This window comes from Triturus cristatus, chromosome 8 (assembly GCF_964204655.1).
Source record: "Triturus cristatus chromosome 8, aTriCri1.1, whole genome shotgun sequence".
Classification (NCBI taxonomy): domain Eukaryota; kingdom Metazoa; phylum Chordata; class Amphibia; order Caudata; family Salamandridae; genus Triturus; species Triturus cristatus.
The window spans coordinates 183,354,433-183,372,354 of NC_140591.1; the positions used below are offsets into that span (position 1 = coordinate 183,354,433).

Consider the following 17,922-nt stretch of genomic DNA (forward strand, 5'->3'; position numbering starts at 1 on the left):
CCGCTTACCAAACTGGTCCAGCCGTTTAGAGTCCTTATCTGGCGGGGCCGTAGGAAAAGCACTTTGTGACGAGGTCTGAATGAACAGGCTCTCAGGCGTAGGGTGAGTAGTCAAAAAGGCGGGGTCAGGGCCCCCGTGGCCGGCCTCAACCAAGTGCCCAAGAGAACGTCGGAAAGAGTGTCACTGAAGGAAAGCAACGGCTCAGACGAAGTAGACGCCGTCTGGAGCACCTCGGTGAGGAGGTTGGTCTTGACGGCCACTGTGGGGATGTCATGATTGAGGACCTCAGCTGCCCGACGGAGGACCATTGTGTAAGAGGCACCTTCCTCCATCGTAGGAGGGGGGGTGGGGGGATGAGGCGAACCCCGGGTCAGACGAGACATCGAGGTCGCCTCGGTCTCCAGGCAGTAGAGGCAAACATCGTGGAGGTCCGCCACCAACATAGTCCGTCGATAGGCCCCACAGGACTTAAAGCTGGGCATCCCTATGTGCACCAGGAAAAAAGAGAGGAGACAAAAAGTCTCAAAATAGTAGTCAAAAAATGACTAAGGCACGTGCTCAATCCGGATCTGCTCTTGCTGGCGCAGAAGATAGATCAAACTGACATCAGAGCGCAGGGGTGGCGCCTAAGTACTCTCTGTGGCGTCATCTCGGCGCTTATGACGCCAGGGACGGACGCGGAGCCGCACGACGCCACCTACTGACGCACAGGGGTACTGCTAAGCAAACATTTCCAGCTCAAGTCTGACGCCTGGGGATATTCTAAGGTGAGGAATCTATTACTAACGTTTCTCTTCAAGATCTGCTGGTTCTTTGGACCTTGGCCCCCTGGCACCTTAAGTCCAAAAGGGCACTCCTGAAATCCGACTGCAAGTATCTGTTTGCTGTGTATGCTTTCCTCCCATAGGAGAACATTACTGCATTCGAGTCTCATACCTCAAAAACTGTTATTTGAGCATTTTACTATTTTCTGTAAAATCGATAACTTCGAAAGTACCTTAAGTATTCTAAAGATCTTCGTGTCTAAATTCCTATGAAAATCTAATTTATTTTTATAAATTGGTCTTCGATTTCTTATTGAGTGTGTGAACCATTTATTGACTGTGTGTGTACAACAAAAGCTTAACACTCCTCTATGATAAGCCTAAACTGCCCGACCACACTACCACATATAGAGCACTTTGGATTATTAAAGTAAGCCCTGTGAACAAATAAGGGTTGTCTAGACTTTTTGCATGGTGTGTCCTTACACTAGCACTACTATATAAAGCCAGCTTCCTACACGTGTGCAGAGCTGTTGATACCAATACCCGCTGTCAAAGTGGGAGAGCCATCGAAAACATTTACATTCAGGCTAGTGCCTGGGGACATACTTCCAACCATAGATTCCTTAATTTTAGAAAAGATATGCAAGCAGAATCTGACTAAAAAGGTGGAATGTCTGAACAGGGGACTCAAATCAAAAAAATTCCTGCAGAACTAATCAGGCAAAACACCCATTTGTGCTGATTTGGCTGTCAAGGCAGTAGTGCTTGAAGAATGTGTGCACGGGCATCCATGTTGCAGCCTGTTAGACGTTCAGGGGAAGAACATCCCTTGCTAAGGCTGTTGTGGCAGCTTTAGTTCTGGTGGAATGGACTGTAGGTATTCAGGGGGGCCTTTTTGGCCTAAACATAGCATGTTTTAATGCATAGTATGATCCACCTTGACAAAGCCTTTTCTGTACCGTGTTCTCCATCTTGGTATTGGCGCACAAGTTACTACTTGTGTAACGATATATCTGTAAGAGACATTAGTTAGTGATAGATTCCTTACCTTAGAATATCTCCAGGCGTTAGACTGGATCCGGAAAGTTTTCATCAGCAGTACCCCTGCGTGTCGGAAGGTGGCGTCGTGCGGCTCCGGTTCCGTCACTGGCGCCGTAAGCACCGAGATGACGTCACGGAGACTACTTAGGCGCCACCCATGCGCGCTGACGTCAGATCTGTACACGACATTCCGCGCCCGGAACGCAGAGCCATGCAATACACTGACCACTGGTGCCATGAAACTAGGGCCCTGAAAGGGATGGCCTTAACCCTAGAAATCAGTTCGCAGTACCGAGAGGATGGGTGGTGCGGTAAGGAATCTATCACTAACTAATTTCTCTTACAGATATATCGTTACACAAGTAGTAACTTGTGGATCTGAAAGAGACACGCTAGTGATAGATTCCTTACCTTAGAATAGATACCCCAGCAATACCGGAAGTGGGTCTGCGAACCAAAATCACATCAGAAAGTCCCGGAGAACCAAACGGCCAAAGAAGCCGTCTCTCCGGACTCTGCTGTCGAGGCAGCAGTGCTTGGTAAAAGTGTGCAGCGAGCCCCACGTAGCTGCCTGACAGATGTCCTGCAAGGGAACGCCGCGTCCCAAAGCAGTAGTGGCTGCGGTTGCCATGGTGGAATGGGCAAGCATCCCCACAGGAGGCTCCTTCTAGCCAACGAGTAACAGGCTGTGATGCAGAGAATGACCCACAGAGAGATGGTCAGTTTGAGCACGGCTCGACCTTATTGGGCGCTCACGTAGCCAATCAAAAGTTGGTCAACCACCCGGAACCGCTGTGTGCGCTTCAGATAGAACGAGAGCGCACATTTTGTGTCCAGACGATAGAGCCTCTCTTCTTTGAAGGATGCGGAGGCGGAAAGAAGGTGGGCAAAGTGATGGTCTGCCCGAAGTGGAAGGGCGTGACAACCTTGGCAAGAAAGAAGGACGAGTCCTTAAAACCACTCTGTCCAGATGAACAGAGAGAAAAGGAGGTTTAGAAGAAAGAGCCTGAAGCTCACTCCCTCTTCTGGCAGAGGTGATAGCTACCAGGAAAGCCGTCTTCATAGTGAGAAGACGGAAAGGACAGTTATTAAGTGGCTCAAAGGGAGCACACTTCAGATAAGTCTATACAAGATTTAAGTCCCATTGAGGCATTAGTAAGGACACAGGAGGAAATGTGTGTGTAATGCCTTTCAGGAAGCGATTAACAATTGGGGACTTAAAAAGAAAAGGCTGATATGGAAGCAGCAGAAAGGCGGAAATGGCAGAGAGATAACCTTTGATAGTGCCCAGAGCAGAGCCCTGCTGGGCCAAAGAGAGAAGTAACAGAAGGACCTCGGAAAGAGGGGCAGCAAGGGGATCCACAGTCTTTGCTGTGCACCATGTCATACATTTTTTTCCCACCTGCAGGGCTATACCATTTCAGTGGAAGGAAGTCTGGTTGCCAGAATAATGTCACAGACCTCGGAAGGAAGGTTGAAAGATGTCAACAGTCGCCGCTCAACCTCCACGCATGGAGATGGAGGCTGGACAGGATCGGATGGAGGACCGTCCCCTGTTGCCGCGACAGAAGATCCTCCCAAAGAGGCAGTCGAATCGGGGGAGTGATCGCCATGCTGAGTCGCACGGGATGCCCAATCCGGAGCCACAAGGATGACTTGGGCCTGGTCGCGCCGAATCTTCTTCAGCACTTTGGGCAGAAGTGGTATAGGGAGAAAGGTGTACAACAGACCGCAGCTCCACTTGTGATGAAAAGCGTCGCCGAGCGAGTGCCGCCTCGGAAATTCCAACACGTATAATCTATGACATTGCGCATTCTCTTCAGTGGCTAAGAGATCTAACCAAGGCTCTCCCCGCTGCAGAAAGAGACCGTGCGCCACCTCCGAGTGAAAGACGCCATTCGTGAACCATTATGCACCGGCAGCTGACTTCTTCCGCTCTGGCGTTCAGAAAACCTGCCAGGTGGTGAACCACCAAGGGAATGCCTTGATTTTCCAGCCATGTAACGAGGCGGAGAGCCTCCGGATATAGGGTCCACGAGCCCACCCCTCCCAGTTTGTTGCAATACCACATGGTGGTGGTGTTGTCTGTGAACACCTGCACTACACTTCCCCGGACAGAGGGAAGGGCCATTGACCCAATCGCGATGCGTGAGCCACCATTGCAATTGTAGTGCAGCGCCCTCCGAGATCTGGAAGTGATCGGCCAAATTGCCCAGATGCTGTGCCCACTAGAATTTCAGGTCCCGCTGCAGAGCCCACATATGCCACCTGGCATGGTGCACAAGCAGGATACAGGAGTCCCCTAGGTCCGGAGGGTTATCCTGACTGAACCCCGGGAGAGAGGCCGGAAGATTGGAATCATAGCCTGAATATCCCGGATTCGATGCGTGGGAGGATAAACCCGAAACTGCGTTGAATCCAGAACTGCTCCGATGAAGGGGAGCGTCTCAGAGGAACTCAGGAGTGACTTCGGCAGGATGATGGAGAACCCCAGCAAATGCAGGAGGTCGGCCGTAGCCTGGAGGTGGGAGACGACTGCCTGAGGCGAACCCGCCTTCAACAACCAGTCATCGAGATAGGGGAAGACCGGAACCCCTGAGCTGTGCAGATGAGCTGCGACTACCGCTATCCCTTTTGTGAACACCCGAGGGGCACTGGTAAGTCCAAAGGGGAGCACGGCAAACTGAAAGTGCTCTACGCCTACTGTGAACCGCAGGTAATGCTGGTGGGCCGGCAGGACGGGGATATTAAAATATGTGTCCTGCAAGTGCAACGCTATGATCCAATCTCCAGGGTCGAGGGCAGCTGAGCCAGAGTCAACATCTTGAACTGCTCCCTTTCTAAATTGATACTATGAACTTTAGGTGCATAACCCATTTGGATAGGATCACCTTATTGGCCCCTGTACAGTGTACCTTAGGTACCCAGGGCATAGGTGTACCCTAGGCCTACCAGGGGCTGCAGCATGTATTATGCCACCCCTGGCCTGGCCTTCCATTATGACACAACTGGCTGATCACTCAGCTGGGGCAAGGTTGTGTAATCACTCCTTGCTTAGGTGTAGTATTCCTATACCTATCTTACATATAGACACATGTGTACCTATCAGCCACTCCTATGGCAGGCCTGAACAATCCTGAGGCAGAGTGCTTGGTAACATGTGAGATGGTGCTCTAGCATGAGCTGAGCCTGTCTGCAGCTTTCGGAACCATTTCCTTATAGCTGTTCTATGATATAGCCTACCATATACTCTTAAAGTGCCTTATAATCTTAAACGGTTATGGTAACTATGGTTTGGCTTTATCAAAACATGTCGTGTAAGGTGTCTAACACTTTGGAATAATACCCCAATCCCATTTCTGGGGATGAGGATATTATCCCTCCCTTCTAGAGGGAGAAGACATGTTGTAACCTACTTACCCGGTTAAAGTTAACCAGAGCCCCAGCATCACAAAATGGATGCTGCTGCCGCGACACAAGTCTGACCTCCTGCTGCTGGGAGTGATCCCGGCAAGGGAGGCTTGGACAATAGGTTTCCTGCCTTGGGAGGTGCGAGCACCACCCCAGACAGGCCTTAGTGTATTGGGGCAGGGAGGGATGAATGAAACGAGACACTGCCTGGGGCACACAAGGTGCTCCATGCATAGTCCAGTTCAAACCGGTGCTGGGGCACTCCAGCCCCAGTCCTGGCGCGAAACTGGACAAAGGGAAGGGGGTGTAACCACCCCCCTCCCAGGTCCCACCCATAAGGCGTGACCTAGCAGGCAACCCAGCCCCCCAGATTAGTATAAGAGTGGTAGCTGGGCCCCAGGAGATTAGATTATCCTGAACCTGCAACTTGAACAGAAACTCTGGACCTTCGACATTCGACGAAAGAAGAAGACTGAAGAATCTCCCTTGTGGCCAAGGAGTGGCTACCCTGTGCAAACAGGCACCATCAAGAGACTACCCTTTGCTTTGCTGAAGTTCTACGAGGGACCGACTGCAGAGCCCGACCAGAGCCTTGACTTCCAGACTTCTCCGACCCTGATCCACATCCACAGCCGAGCTGAGATCCGTGGAGGCGACGAGAGACGTGGGACCGGCTACCTGGGAAAAGTGGCGAGTATCTTCCAGCGCAGCTTCTGAGGCACCCTCGAAGTTGTGCACCGGGGATTGAGAAGCCCCAACCCCAAGCACCATCTGCACCGAAGATCAGCCCCCCACTCTCCACGAGTCCTGCGTGGGGCCCTTCTGCATTTTCCTGCTTGCCACGTCTGTCCGGTTGCTTGCCCGTTGGCTAGCGGCGTTTGTGACGACACACCTTGAAATCTTCACTGCTGGTTTGGCTCCTCCAGACTAGCTCCCGCTTCTTTGCAAAAGAGAAGCACCCCAGACCTTCCTGGTCTGCACCAGAAGCAAGTCCTCCGTTCTTCGTGGGTTCCGCTTGCCAAGGCTTGGTGAGTCCTAGTTCGACTTCGCCGCCGCCGACAGCAAGAGCCTTCATGGGACAGCTCGCCTCCTGGTCCTGGTCGTCCTCGATGTCTCCTGGTACCCGTGGCTGCAGCGACAAGCTTCACCCTTCACCTGCAATCTTCACGACATCGCCTGGTTCCTTCCTGGTTCCACGTGGTCACTGGCTAGTGACCTTGACTCTGTCCCTTCTGCTTGCAGATATCCTCTCTTCTTGATCCCAACCTTGGGATCCACCGGACACTCTTCACTGACTGCCTGTCAGCAACTTTCCTTCAGGCATCCATAGAAGTCCACGACGAAACCAGACGCAAGTTCACACCTATGCACCCGCAGCCTGTGGGCTAGGTAACTTGGGTACTTCGGTGCTCACAAGGGTAGTGACTATCCTAAGGTCTAGTTTCCGAGTCTCGACTCTCTAGCTGCTTCAGAAGTGTCCTTAAACTGTTAATTTCTAACTGCTAGTAATTCTATCGACTTTTACGCATTACGCGTGAGTGTTTCCACTCTGCACCTGAATCCCGTGGGCCTCTCACTTCCTAACTGTTGCTAGTGTAGTGTAGCCCCAGCGATTCCCTAGGCCTAGGCCTATTCTATTTCCGTGACAGTGGTCCTTATACCACTTCTTTAGTATATGGTTTGCGTGGCCCCTAGGGCCTAACTGTATTACTTACCTGTGTGACTTAATGTATGCTTGAATAAGACTGTGTTGTACTTACCTCGAATCTCATAAAGAGTGCTGAGGGTTTGACTAGAATAAATACACTTTATTTTATATATATATCTGTTGTGGTGTCCTTTCATTTGGTATTCAAGGGATTATATATGGTATCACAGCTGGCTTCACATGGCATTCAGAGTTTAGCCTAAGACTGCTCTTGTCCATGCTACCACTAGGATAGCTGGTCTATAAGGTTGACTTTACAACCAATCACCATAAGGGTTGTTTGGACTGATATAAGGTGTACACTAGAACTAGTGACATCATACATCAGGCCAACTTCTCACACAGGCCCCCTGTTTCCTTATTGGGGACCAGAAGTAGAGGGAATAACAACCACATCCCACTTCTGGCCCAGGAACATGCTCGATGGCCAGGACAGCCGTGACTCCTTGCTGGAGAAGCGCAAAAAGGTCCCCCGACATGCGGTGGAACTGAGATGGCATGGCTGGAGGGGCAGTCTCAAAGGGGAGGGAGTAGCCACTTTGGGCGAGATGCCCGGGAGTCCTTAGAACGCCCCAGCACATTATACGCCTTATCACCAAACGGGCGAGTACCATCAAAGGGCATGTCCATACGGGAACTTTGTACAGCCCCTGAAAAACCAGTGGACCGCAACCAGGCGTTACGATGGATGGCCACTGTTGTGGAAATCGCCCTACCCAGTGAGTCCACGGTAGCTAGTCCACACCTAATGGCGAACTGTGCTGCATCTTTCCCCTCAGTCAGCAACAGCTTGGGAAAGCATTGTCCAAGCCCCCTTCAGACACTGAGGCAGCACCTGCTCAACCGTGTCCCACACAGCATGGGAATAGTGGCCCAAGAGGCATGCGGTGTTCACCAACCGCAGCCCTAAGCTGGCAGATGAACAGTTTCTTGCCGAACTGTCCCAGCTTTTAGGATTCCTATCTGGCGTAGCGGCAGGGAATGTGACTTGGCGAAGTGGAGGCCTGGAGGACCAGGCTCTCCAGGGTTGGGAGGGAGGACAGAAAAGCAGGGTCACCCGAAGACCGGGCGATGGCGCCGGGCCACATACTTATCCACGGGAACCCACGTGGCCGATCTAGACCAGGTGCCCATCAAGACGTCAGGTAATGCCCCATTGAACGGAAGCAGGGGCTCCGAAGAGCGTGGTGGCGGCTGAAGTACTTCAGCGAGGAGGTTAGTCTTGAGGGTCACTGTAGGCAGGTCAAGGGCCTCAGCTGCTCTATGGAGTACCATAGTGTATGTGGCGCCCTCCTCCATAGCCACAGCAGGAGGAGAAAGAAAACCAGGGTCAGAGGAGAGGTCAAGGCCACCCGCATCCTCTAGCTCTTCCGTCCATTCCTGCTTTGACCCGCACAGCCGTGTGAGAGGGTCCTCAGACCCCTCCCAGTCGCCCCCTTCTTCCACTGCCCGTGGAACAGGCTGTGGTGGTGGGGGGGAACAGGGGAATGCAAATGGTCGAACGGCACCGGTCCGGCTCCGTGTCCCAATTAGGGTCCCAACCAGGAGCAAAATTGTCCGGGAACCCGGGCAAGGGTGGAGGTGGAACGAACGGGTCCCTGTGGCGCTAGGGCAAAAGCCAGTGGTGGAGGTCCCTGCTGCTCCGGGGCCAGAGCCACCGGCAGCGGAGCCGGCAGCAAGGGAGGGCCCTCAACGGGGACCGCAGGGCCCGAAGGCACGCCAGCAGGAGCCCGATGCAAGGGAGGGCCCTCAACTGGGACCACGGGCCAAAAGGTGCGGGAGCCGGAGGCCTGAAGAGGCGGTCCATGGCTGCAAGAAAATCTTGCACCTGGACAGGAATCGCCGACGGACCCGGATAAGGTGGGTAGGTCGCGGGACTCACAGGCTCCAAAGGAGCTGCTGGGGTGGTACCCCTGGCCCCCTCGTCCGCGTCTGGAGACTGACGAGGGGACATCGGAGAAACGCTCCTTCGACTTCTTATGACGTCTCTTACCCAAATCCGAGTGGCAAGACGTCAATCCAGGGGAGCGATGACGATGGCTCCGCGAGCGAATTCTCGAGCGACCCCTGGACCTCGAACGGCGCAGGACGACTGCCGGGCCTCCAGTAGCTTACGGGACCGCCCCCGCAAGGGCTTCGGAGCCATGGCCAGACAGTCGGTACATGACCGGGAGTCATGGTCGCACTCCAGACAGTAGAGACAGACGCCATGGGGCGACAGGCCCCGCAGGATTCAAATCCAGGCATCCCTACGTGGCACCGGGAGTCAAAGACTCAAAAATGGAAGACAAAAAGTCTCAAAAGTTTTGTCAAAAAGTGACTAGGGTACGTGCTCTAACCGGATCTGCGCTTGCTGGCGAGGAAAAAGAAAGTACTGACGTCAGCGAGCATGGGGAACGCCTAAGTAGTCTCCGTGACATCATCTCGGCGCTTATGACGCCTGCAACCGACGCGGAACCGCACAATGCCACCTTCCAACACGCAGGGGTACTGCTGACGAAAACTTTCCGGATCCAGTCTGATGCCTGGGGATATTCTAAGGTAAGGAATCTATCACTAACGTGTCTCTTTCAGATAAACCCCACAAAGTGACGACTGTCAACATCATACTTCTTCATGTGTTCACTATAAAAGCTTAAAGCTCTCTTGGGATAAAGTCAATGGAGCCTCTCCAGCTCTTTTGCGGGATGTAGCAGATAGAAAACACAAAAAGGGTGAAAGACTGCCCCACATGGAAAGGCAACACAATATTGGAAATACAGCCAGTCCAGACCCTCAGTATAAACTGGTCAGGAAAGAATGTGGTGTATGGAGGCTGCACTCACAGCTCCAGCAGTTCACTGACACAGCACACAGAAGTAATTGCAATAAGGAATACCATTTTGAGGGCTAGGAGCTCGAGGGAACAGACATGCAACAGCTCAAACCCTGTACACATAGGAAATGTGAGAAGCAAGTCAAGGTCTCATTGAACCATAATGCAGGGCCTCTGAGGAAATATAGGCATCAAACCTTTCAGGAGTCAAACAATAAACCATCTGATATATTGGCCTGCAAGAGCTCAAGATGGTGGTCCCAAATTAGGCCAGAACCTTTACTCAGCTTCCAGAAAAAAAAGATTTGGTCAAGGGATACCTGGCTTCGAGGCTCACATCCACCATTTTAGACAGCAAACCAAAACTACTCAGTTGACACCAATCAATCTCAAATCATGTAGGTGAATACATTTGTTTGCAAACCCTGCTCTTTTGCAAAGACAGAGGGTTCTCCAGAAGGATTAGACTGATTTGAGGACAGGTGCTCAGGCTCAGGAGATTGGGGAAACACACTCTTCCAAACCCATGAGTGGATATCAACATGACTAATGTAAAGTCTGTACTGACCTTTGTCAGAACTCGAGACAGGAGATGTAGCGGCGGACGTCCATGCAGAAGGCCTGTGCCCCACAGCAGATGGAATAAGTCTCCTACAGAAAAAGATGGTGGAAACTCTAGCGTGCAATATTCTCTACACTGTTTGTTCTTGGAAATGGTGTTCAGATCCATATAGGCAATGGTGATCAGATCCATATACAATGGTCGCAGATGTCCTGTGCCGCCCTTGGATGAAGATGGTACCCATGGTCTGCCAGCAGATGTCTTCTCAATTATTCTTCTAGAACATTCTGCCAGGTGGTTCAACACCAGGAAGGTCCCCTGCTGATGCAACCACTTCCAAAGGTGTAGTGCCGCTGCTAAAGTCTACAAGTGGGCCCTAAAATTGAGCCCCCACCAAAACTAAATGATTTTAGTAATTTAACATGAACAATGGCAGCGCAGTAGTGAATGGCTGCAGTCCGGAGCAATACAAGGGACAGTAGCTGAAATTCATTATAATGACACGTAGACTCTGAAAATACATTTTAGTACCCCAGTAATTTATATATCGCTCATAACATGTCGTCTTTTACAATTATTCTTTTATGTCGCTCTTTTTGGAAAGTTCTTAAACATTGGTACTTCATGCAAAGGTTTTAATTAACTGTGCACTTAATAATAGTGCCTCTACGCACAACATCCATGACCTCCATATTGCCCTGCTTACTGCTGCGCCACATGGGGGTTATGCTGTCCAGGAAGATCAGCCTTTCCTTGATGGCCAGTTGGAAGGCTTTGAGAACCAATCACATGGCATGAAGGTTCAACTGGTAGATGTGTAGCTGATGCTCCTTGAGGATTACAGCCCCATCCTCTTCACCACTCCCAGTCACACACATCAAGGTGTGATGTCTAATCATCACATTCGGTGTCCATGGCCCAGTCTACACAATCCTTAGTGTCAAGGCTAGCTCGTAGTACAAAGTTTGTAGATCTTATCCATCCTAACAATACAGAACTTTTGCTTCCTGCTAACTTTCGGGTCCATCGACATACACTTGCAACAGGATTTCAAATTGTGGACAAAACCGAACAGAACCACAATCGGAAGGAAAGTGTAGTTCAATCCAATAATGCAATGGTAGCTTGCGACCGACGTACACAGATGGGAAGCAGGGCTCAACCCAAGGATGCAACAGAGACTCTAAATCAAAAGTAGGGTTTAGTTCATTGAGGGCAATCCATGCTGTATGTGTAAGATATGTCAGAAGCTTGCACAGGTTTTTCTTGCCTGGTACGTTTTCTGTTTGAAAGGCACTTGCATTGATGCTGCCAGCCCTGTCCTTATGAGGAAGCTGGGGTTCATTTACGTGCTCTGTGCAACGACAACATGCACTACTTGTGCAGTCTTATACCTTTAAGGTGTGTGAAATAAGCTTCCATTGCTGCTGCCCTGCTATACGCCTCCTTTGCGTGAGAAAAAATTGCACTGCTGCTGCCTAAGCTGTATATGTTTACATTGTGAAGCAAGCTTGGACTGCTGATTCCATGCTGTACTTGTTCTGTACATCCTACTGGGGCTCAAAACACTATTTCTACTCTACAAAAGCCATTACTATTCAGCCTATGAATGAATGTTCTTATTGATCTTATGGAACCCTCCTCCAGTGTTAATCATGTTGCCTACATCTTAACCTTTTTTTCTTTCAAAGTATTCCTACTATGAAGATGAGGTATTATAGCATCACACTTCTATCACATAAAATATATATCGGCAACCAAGAAAATCTTCACAGGCAAGACATGTTTTATAACCGCATTTGCCAACTTAAGCCATCTGCTTAAAGTTTTCGTAAATATTTCAATGCATTCGGGTTCAAGAAACATGTTTAAGAATTCCCAATCTCTTGATAGGTACTTCTTTGAGAGATTATCATATGTACCGATTAGTTTTGATCAAATGTCATTTATGATATAGTTTAGAACTACAACAGTTGACACATACTCGTATAAACTCTCCCGTGTTAGGACTGCTTTATTATCCATTATCTTTGAGTAAAAATTACTCCTTGAGATATCTTCATATGTGGACTCAAATTCAGCCACCTGATCATGAATATTTTCCAGAACTTCAACAGGTTCATTGGAATCTCTGTGAAGAAAAAAATACACAGAAATGAATGGATAATTAAATCAACAATATAAACCAAACACATGTTTTGAAACATTTCAAAATACTGATGCATTCTTGTGCACACACTCAATGGGTTAGTTTATTTTCAATGATCATACAAAAAAAGTTAAATGTCATTAACGACTATCAAGTCAAGCCAGTGAGATGCTTTCAAATCCCACACAATTAAGTTAGTGGACGCTAGCATTTAGAATATGCTATAATCAATTCAGCTGCTTTTAATGAACAGAAGAATACGTTACTTATCTTCACTAATGTTCTTTGAAATTGCAACTTTCCACGGACTCCTTATGTGAAACCCTTCCCAGGGCTAAGGATAAACATGGCTTGAGTCCTGAGCACCATATATTGAGATTTCCGCCGTCCCTACATAAATCTCTGTTCCTTCAGACGACCTGCGTTTATGGCAGCTCCTCTAAGGGACCTGAAAGCTTGGTTAATAGCCGCCATGTTTCAGGCGGCTGCTCATCAACCCTTTTTGTTTCCCAAACCCAACTTCCAAAGTGGGAGTTGTTTTTGAAACACAAGAACATAAACGACCATTGCACCCGGAACCTTTCTTCTAGGGTGTGGAAGTTATTTTTCTTCCGTTACAGTTCTAGACTGCAAGGGTTTTTCTGGCGGCAACTAAATGAAAAAGAACAAAAATATCAGACTATTGGTCCTAAATAGGGCGGGGGTCTGATTCTTTAACACTGACGGCTGTTGGTAGTGGGTTTCTGATGGCAATTTCTAAATCAGGCCCAAAGACAGTAAATGGCATCTACAACTAACATTAGCAGAGAAGGGATGCGGACGATGATTAAGAGAAGCAGAAGTGTATATCCATCATAAATAAAAAATACCAAATGTAACTCACTTACTTATAAATAACCTTCGATATCAGATCAATCCAGAAGGAATTAATCTTTAAAGGAAAGAGTTATTTAGTCCCCTTCAAATATGAAACCAAAACATTTCCTATCTTCAGAAGCCGTAAGACACAGAGATGTGTTCATCACCTCACTGTGGAAAGATTTCTGTGGAGTGGATTTACAAGTGAAGTCAAACTAAATATTTTGGTGTTTAATTCCCAGATATGGATGAAATGAATAAATACACCTTTTCTAAGCCCTCAAACCAAAAGTCCTAGATCAGTCTACAAAGGAGTTGGGTGTGTCCACTCAAACATTGTAAGGAGTAAAATGTGGCTCTGGTGCTTCTTATAAACAAAAACTCTTTTCTGCCAAACAAGTAGGATACAAATTGACTGAATGGATCCCCTTGAGCCAGTGAGATGTTTGTGGGGTGCTCCCTAAACTGTTTGATCTGTGGTCAGCGATGGAGGTATCCAAAGAACAAAACATTTTAGTGCCCAAGGGACACCGCTATACGTGTCTTGAGGAGTACGATGTGAGAGATACACCTCTGGGTCCAGCTGGTGGAAGGCACTCCTACCATCAATCATAAATTACAAAGGTTAAGATAGGAGCCATGCAATGCTGTTTATACACCTGTTTCCAATGCTTTGCTAGATGTATTTAGGTGTTCCACATGTGCATAATATATTTACACACAGGAGTTCAGCCGACAAGAGGCATCCTGAGATCACCTTGTTGTGGTTGACTCTCTACTTTGAAACTGTGGTAAGGTTACCTGTAGGAGTAGCACCCACTCCAGAAGAGGGTACGCCGTACCAAGTGAGGAACGTATATGAACTGCACCCTTGTCACAGAATTAGGGAGGCTTTCACCTTAATGACAAACAGGCAGAATATGAAAATAAAATGAGACATTCCAACGCTATCTAAATAAGCCAATGAGTATCAGTTCAATTAAAAGAAATAAAATAATGATTCCAGCACAGAACAATACTTCGCTGTCTTAGCCTAAATGGGGCAACAGCCGTCAACTTCGCATTGTTAAAAGAACAGAATTCAAAGAAGAGGCCTAGGCGTGGTGCATTATCCTGATACAGAACTCAACTTGCCGCAAACTGAGGTATTGCATAACAATATGTAGGTATTTGTCTTAAAATAATATAGCAAAAACACACTGAACACTGTTGCTGAGTGCAAGGACTCCCAAACCCAGATTTCTGTGTGCCTCACTGCTGGGGGATAGGAAGGGGCTGCTGTACTTTTAGCACAACACACTGTCCCACAGCTTGTGAAGCACTCAGGCCAAGACAGGCCCTTCTGCACCTTGGACTGGGCCAAGCCCTGCTTTTGGATGATCAGAAGGAATGATGAAAAGCAAGTTAACCTCCTCCAAAATGGCAAAGAACTAATCTCAGTGTGAGCATCTTGAACTTTTCTATGAGAAAATGTACATTATAGGTGTGCAGGTTGTGAATGGTGTAGAGGCCTACTGTGAACTTGTCTATGGTGCAGAGCTTAATAGTACAATTCTCAGTTCAGATCAAGCCTAATGAGAATGATGGATTCTATCCTTTGTCCTTCATCTTCTGTACCAGAAGTACCTCCAAAACCAGAGAAGATTGGGAGATAAGGGATGATGATAATACAGAGGTGAAAACGAGGCAACGATGAGGAAGGAGAATGAAGTATGAGTTACTTACCTTCGGTAACGATGTATCTGGTAGAGATGATTCTAGCCGCAGATTCCTTCACGTAGAATTATCCCCCGGCGTGAGACTGGATCCGGAAAATATTTGCCACAGCAAACCAGCGCGCCGGGGGCGAGGCGACATCACACAACTCCGCCCAGGCGTCGTCCGCATATGTGACGTCAGCGAGGTCACATAAGACCCGCCCCGGCGCGCTCACGTCAGTTTTCTTCGGAGAACTTTTCCGCACCACAACGCGGAACCACCAGATAAAAAACTGTGGGAGCATGGAAACAGTGTGCGAAGAGCAGAAAAATTGGAAAGAGACGGTGACTAACTACACCACCGGGGTAGTGCCAACACCGCAGACCCCAAGGGCAGGGAAAGAAGAACAAGCAGAAACCTGCGCAGCCACCCTGCCCGCACATAGACAACCTCCCATCCCTGTGCCCCGAAGGGAAGAACAGGCATAAAAGTCATGGCACACGTAGGAAAACCACCCCCTCACCCCTCCCCCCCCCATCCTGAGCAAGGAATGGGACCAGTCCCAAGACAGACAGGGACAACAACCTCCAAGCCACCCCAACCTCGAGGGCAACCACCCATAAGGGACAAGGGCAAGACAAGGCCAGATGACCTTGAATCAGAGGCTAGCAATGGAAGGAAGGGAGGATAGGGATAGAAAGCAAGCCCCCCTAAACCTGGAGTAGCCAGAGCAGCAAGGCACCAGAGCACCATCCTCCAAAGGAGGAATGAACCGTCCCCAGACAGAGCCCCCCGTCAAGAACAAGTAAGGCACTCACAGGAGACACAGCTCCCCACCGGGAGGCGAGTATCGAAGATCAACCCAAGGGTCCTCACAGAATAGGGGAGGAAGGGCGGGCCGTGAAGGAATCTGCGGCTAGAATCTTCTCTACCAGATACATCGTTACCGAAGGTAACTCGTACATCTGATAGAGACTACTAGCCGCAGATTCCTTCACGTAGAATAGATACCCTAGCAATAACACCTGGGAAGGAGGGCCTGCAAAAGGACCCCTCCAGCCAAAGCAGAACAGAGGGCCCCACAGGGGACCAGATCTGTAGACCAGGTAGAACCGTGCCCTGCCAGGCCAAGGGAACCCCCACAAGCGGAACCCCACCGACCCCCAGGGGACGTAGGAGGAAAAGAAGGCTGAAGAGACTTGTACGCTCACAGCAGAGGAACCAAGGGCAAGGACGGAGAGGCCGAAGCACCCCACTCCCCCCACAAGGCAACATAGCTTCCGCCGACTGCCATGACAGGAAGACAGAAGAAGCCTAGAGGGCCCAAGGAAACCAAGGAGAAGAAGGCGAGCCCATACCATATGGAGAGCAGCCCGCTAGCCAGAACAATGCGGGCAGTCAAGGTCAGAAGCCTGAAGAATAGGCCGAGTCCCCAGGAAGACCAAGTAGGAAAAGCCTGGCAAAGGAGGACACAGGGACATCCCAGACCGCAGAACGGGAGCAGGGAGAGGAGGCGGCGCCCGGGCCACCACCACGAGTGGCCGCAAGGACGACCTCAGGAAGCAAGGCAACCTACGTAAACACCATGGAGAACAGGTACCCAAAGGCGACCAGAAACCTCCAGCAGAGCGCAAGCCATATGACAGCTACCATAGTCCCAATTTATGGGAACCCTCTATGGAAGAACTTCCGCAGCAGAGGAAGAAACAAAAGAACCACGGGGAAAAAAAGCACCCCGAGACAGGCTTGACAGCAGCCCAAGCAAAGCAGAAGGCCCAACCTCAGGGCCAAGTCTGCGCAACAACTACTGCAGAACTCACACACAACAACAGAGGGGCCGTCCAGCATCCAACAATGCCAAAGTCCCAAGGAAGGACGTAAACGGCAAGAAAAACATACTCCACAACCATAACCGCCGGCCTAAGAAGGCCCAGAAGCAACCCTAACTGAGGAGGGGACGGAGGAGGTGGTGGACGGAGCCCTGCCAAGAGCCTCTGGATGGCAGAGTCAGCCGGGGCATGAAACAACAGCAGTCCGCAGAAGGGGACTGGCGGCCGAGGGGTGAATGGACAGGCAGGCCGGGTCACGCGGCGTCGGAAGGTGCCAATGCACAAGATGCGGAGGCACCGGGCCCCCGGAGGCAGGAGGCCTCCAAGCCCCCATTAAGGCAGAAAGGAGCGAACCTACAAAGGGAAGCAAGATTTCCCTCCCACCAGAGCCCTGGTGGAGGACCTCCAACAGATGGTCCGCCGGAAAGTGAGCCACTGGGTCACCCATGCGGAGGATGCCCACAGCCGTGGACACCGCGTGTTGGAAGGCCGCACCCGCATCCGCAGGGCCCCCCGATGGAGAAAGCAGCTCCTCTGTGGGCGACGGCTGCAAACTAAGGCGGCCGTCACCGAAGCCAAGAGGAGCGGGCAAGGGCCAGACCTGGAAGTCAGGAGGAGCCGAAGAATGAGGGACCTGCCGCTCTTCCGATGGACACCCCTGTCCCAGGAAGTGGGGGGAGCCACACTGCGACGCCGGTGAAAGGACACCACACGCGACCAGTCTCCGGGTAGGACGATACCAATATGCAGCCTGCCTCTGGAGAAGAAGGAGCATCCAAAGACGAATCCGCTGTACGACCCCTGCGCGGAGCCGTGGAGTCCGCTGCTTGAGGCGGGCAAGGGACCTCCAAGTCACCCCGAACCAGAGACCGGAGTAGAGCTGGAGCCGCACCGGCCCCGGAGCGGCGCCGCGACGGCCCGACCCCCGCCGAGGCAACCACCTGCGTGGGGGAACGGGATGGGCCAGGGGAGGGGCCCGAAGCCCTCCGCAGCCCAGAAAGAGGCGAAGGTCGCCGGGCAACCCCTAAAGCGGCGCCAGGGACAATGCAACCTCCGACTCACCCTCCAACGAGGCAGCCGCCTG

General features: G+C 50.4%; 1 protein-coding gene across 3 annotated transcripts in view; it reads right to left on the reverse strand.

Annotated features, from left to right (window-relative positions):
• Positions 1–17,922, reverse strand: part of LOC146801785 (E3 ubiquitin-protein ligase TTC3-like) — a 1,762,960-nt gene that overhangs the window by 761,037 nt on the left and 984,001 nt on the right. For all 3 annotated transcript variants that reach the window (XM_085621278.1, XM_085621277.1, XM_085621276.1), the window contains exon 32: positions 12,289–12,435. In XM_085621278.1, the coding sequence (XP_085477404.1) occupies positions 12,289–12,435 (147 nt within the window). The remainder of the gene's footprint in view (positions 1–12,288; positions 12,436–17,922) is intronic.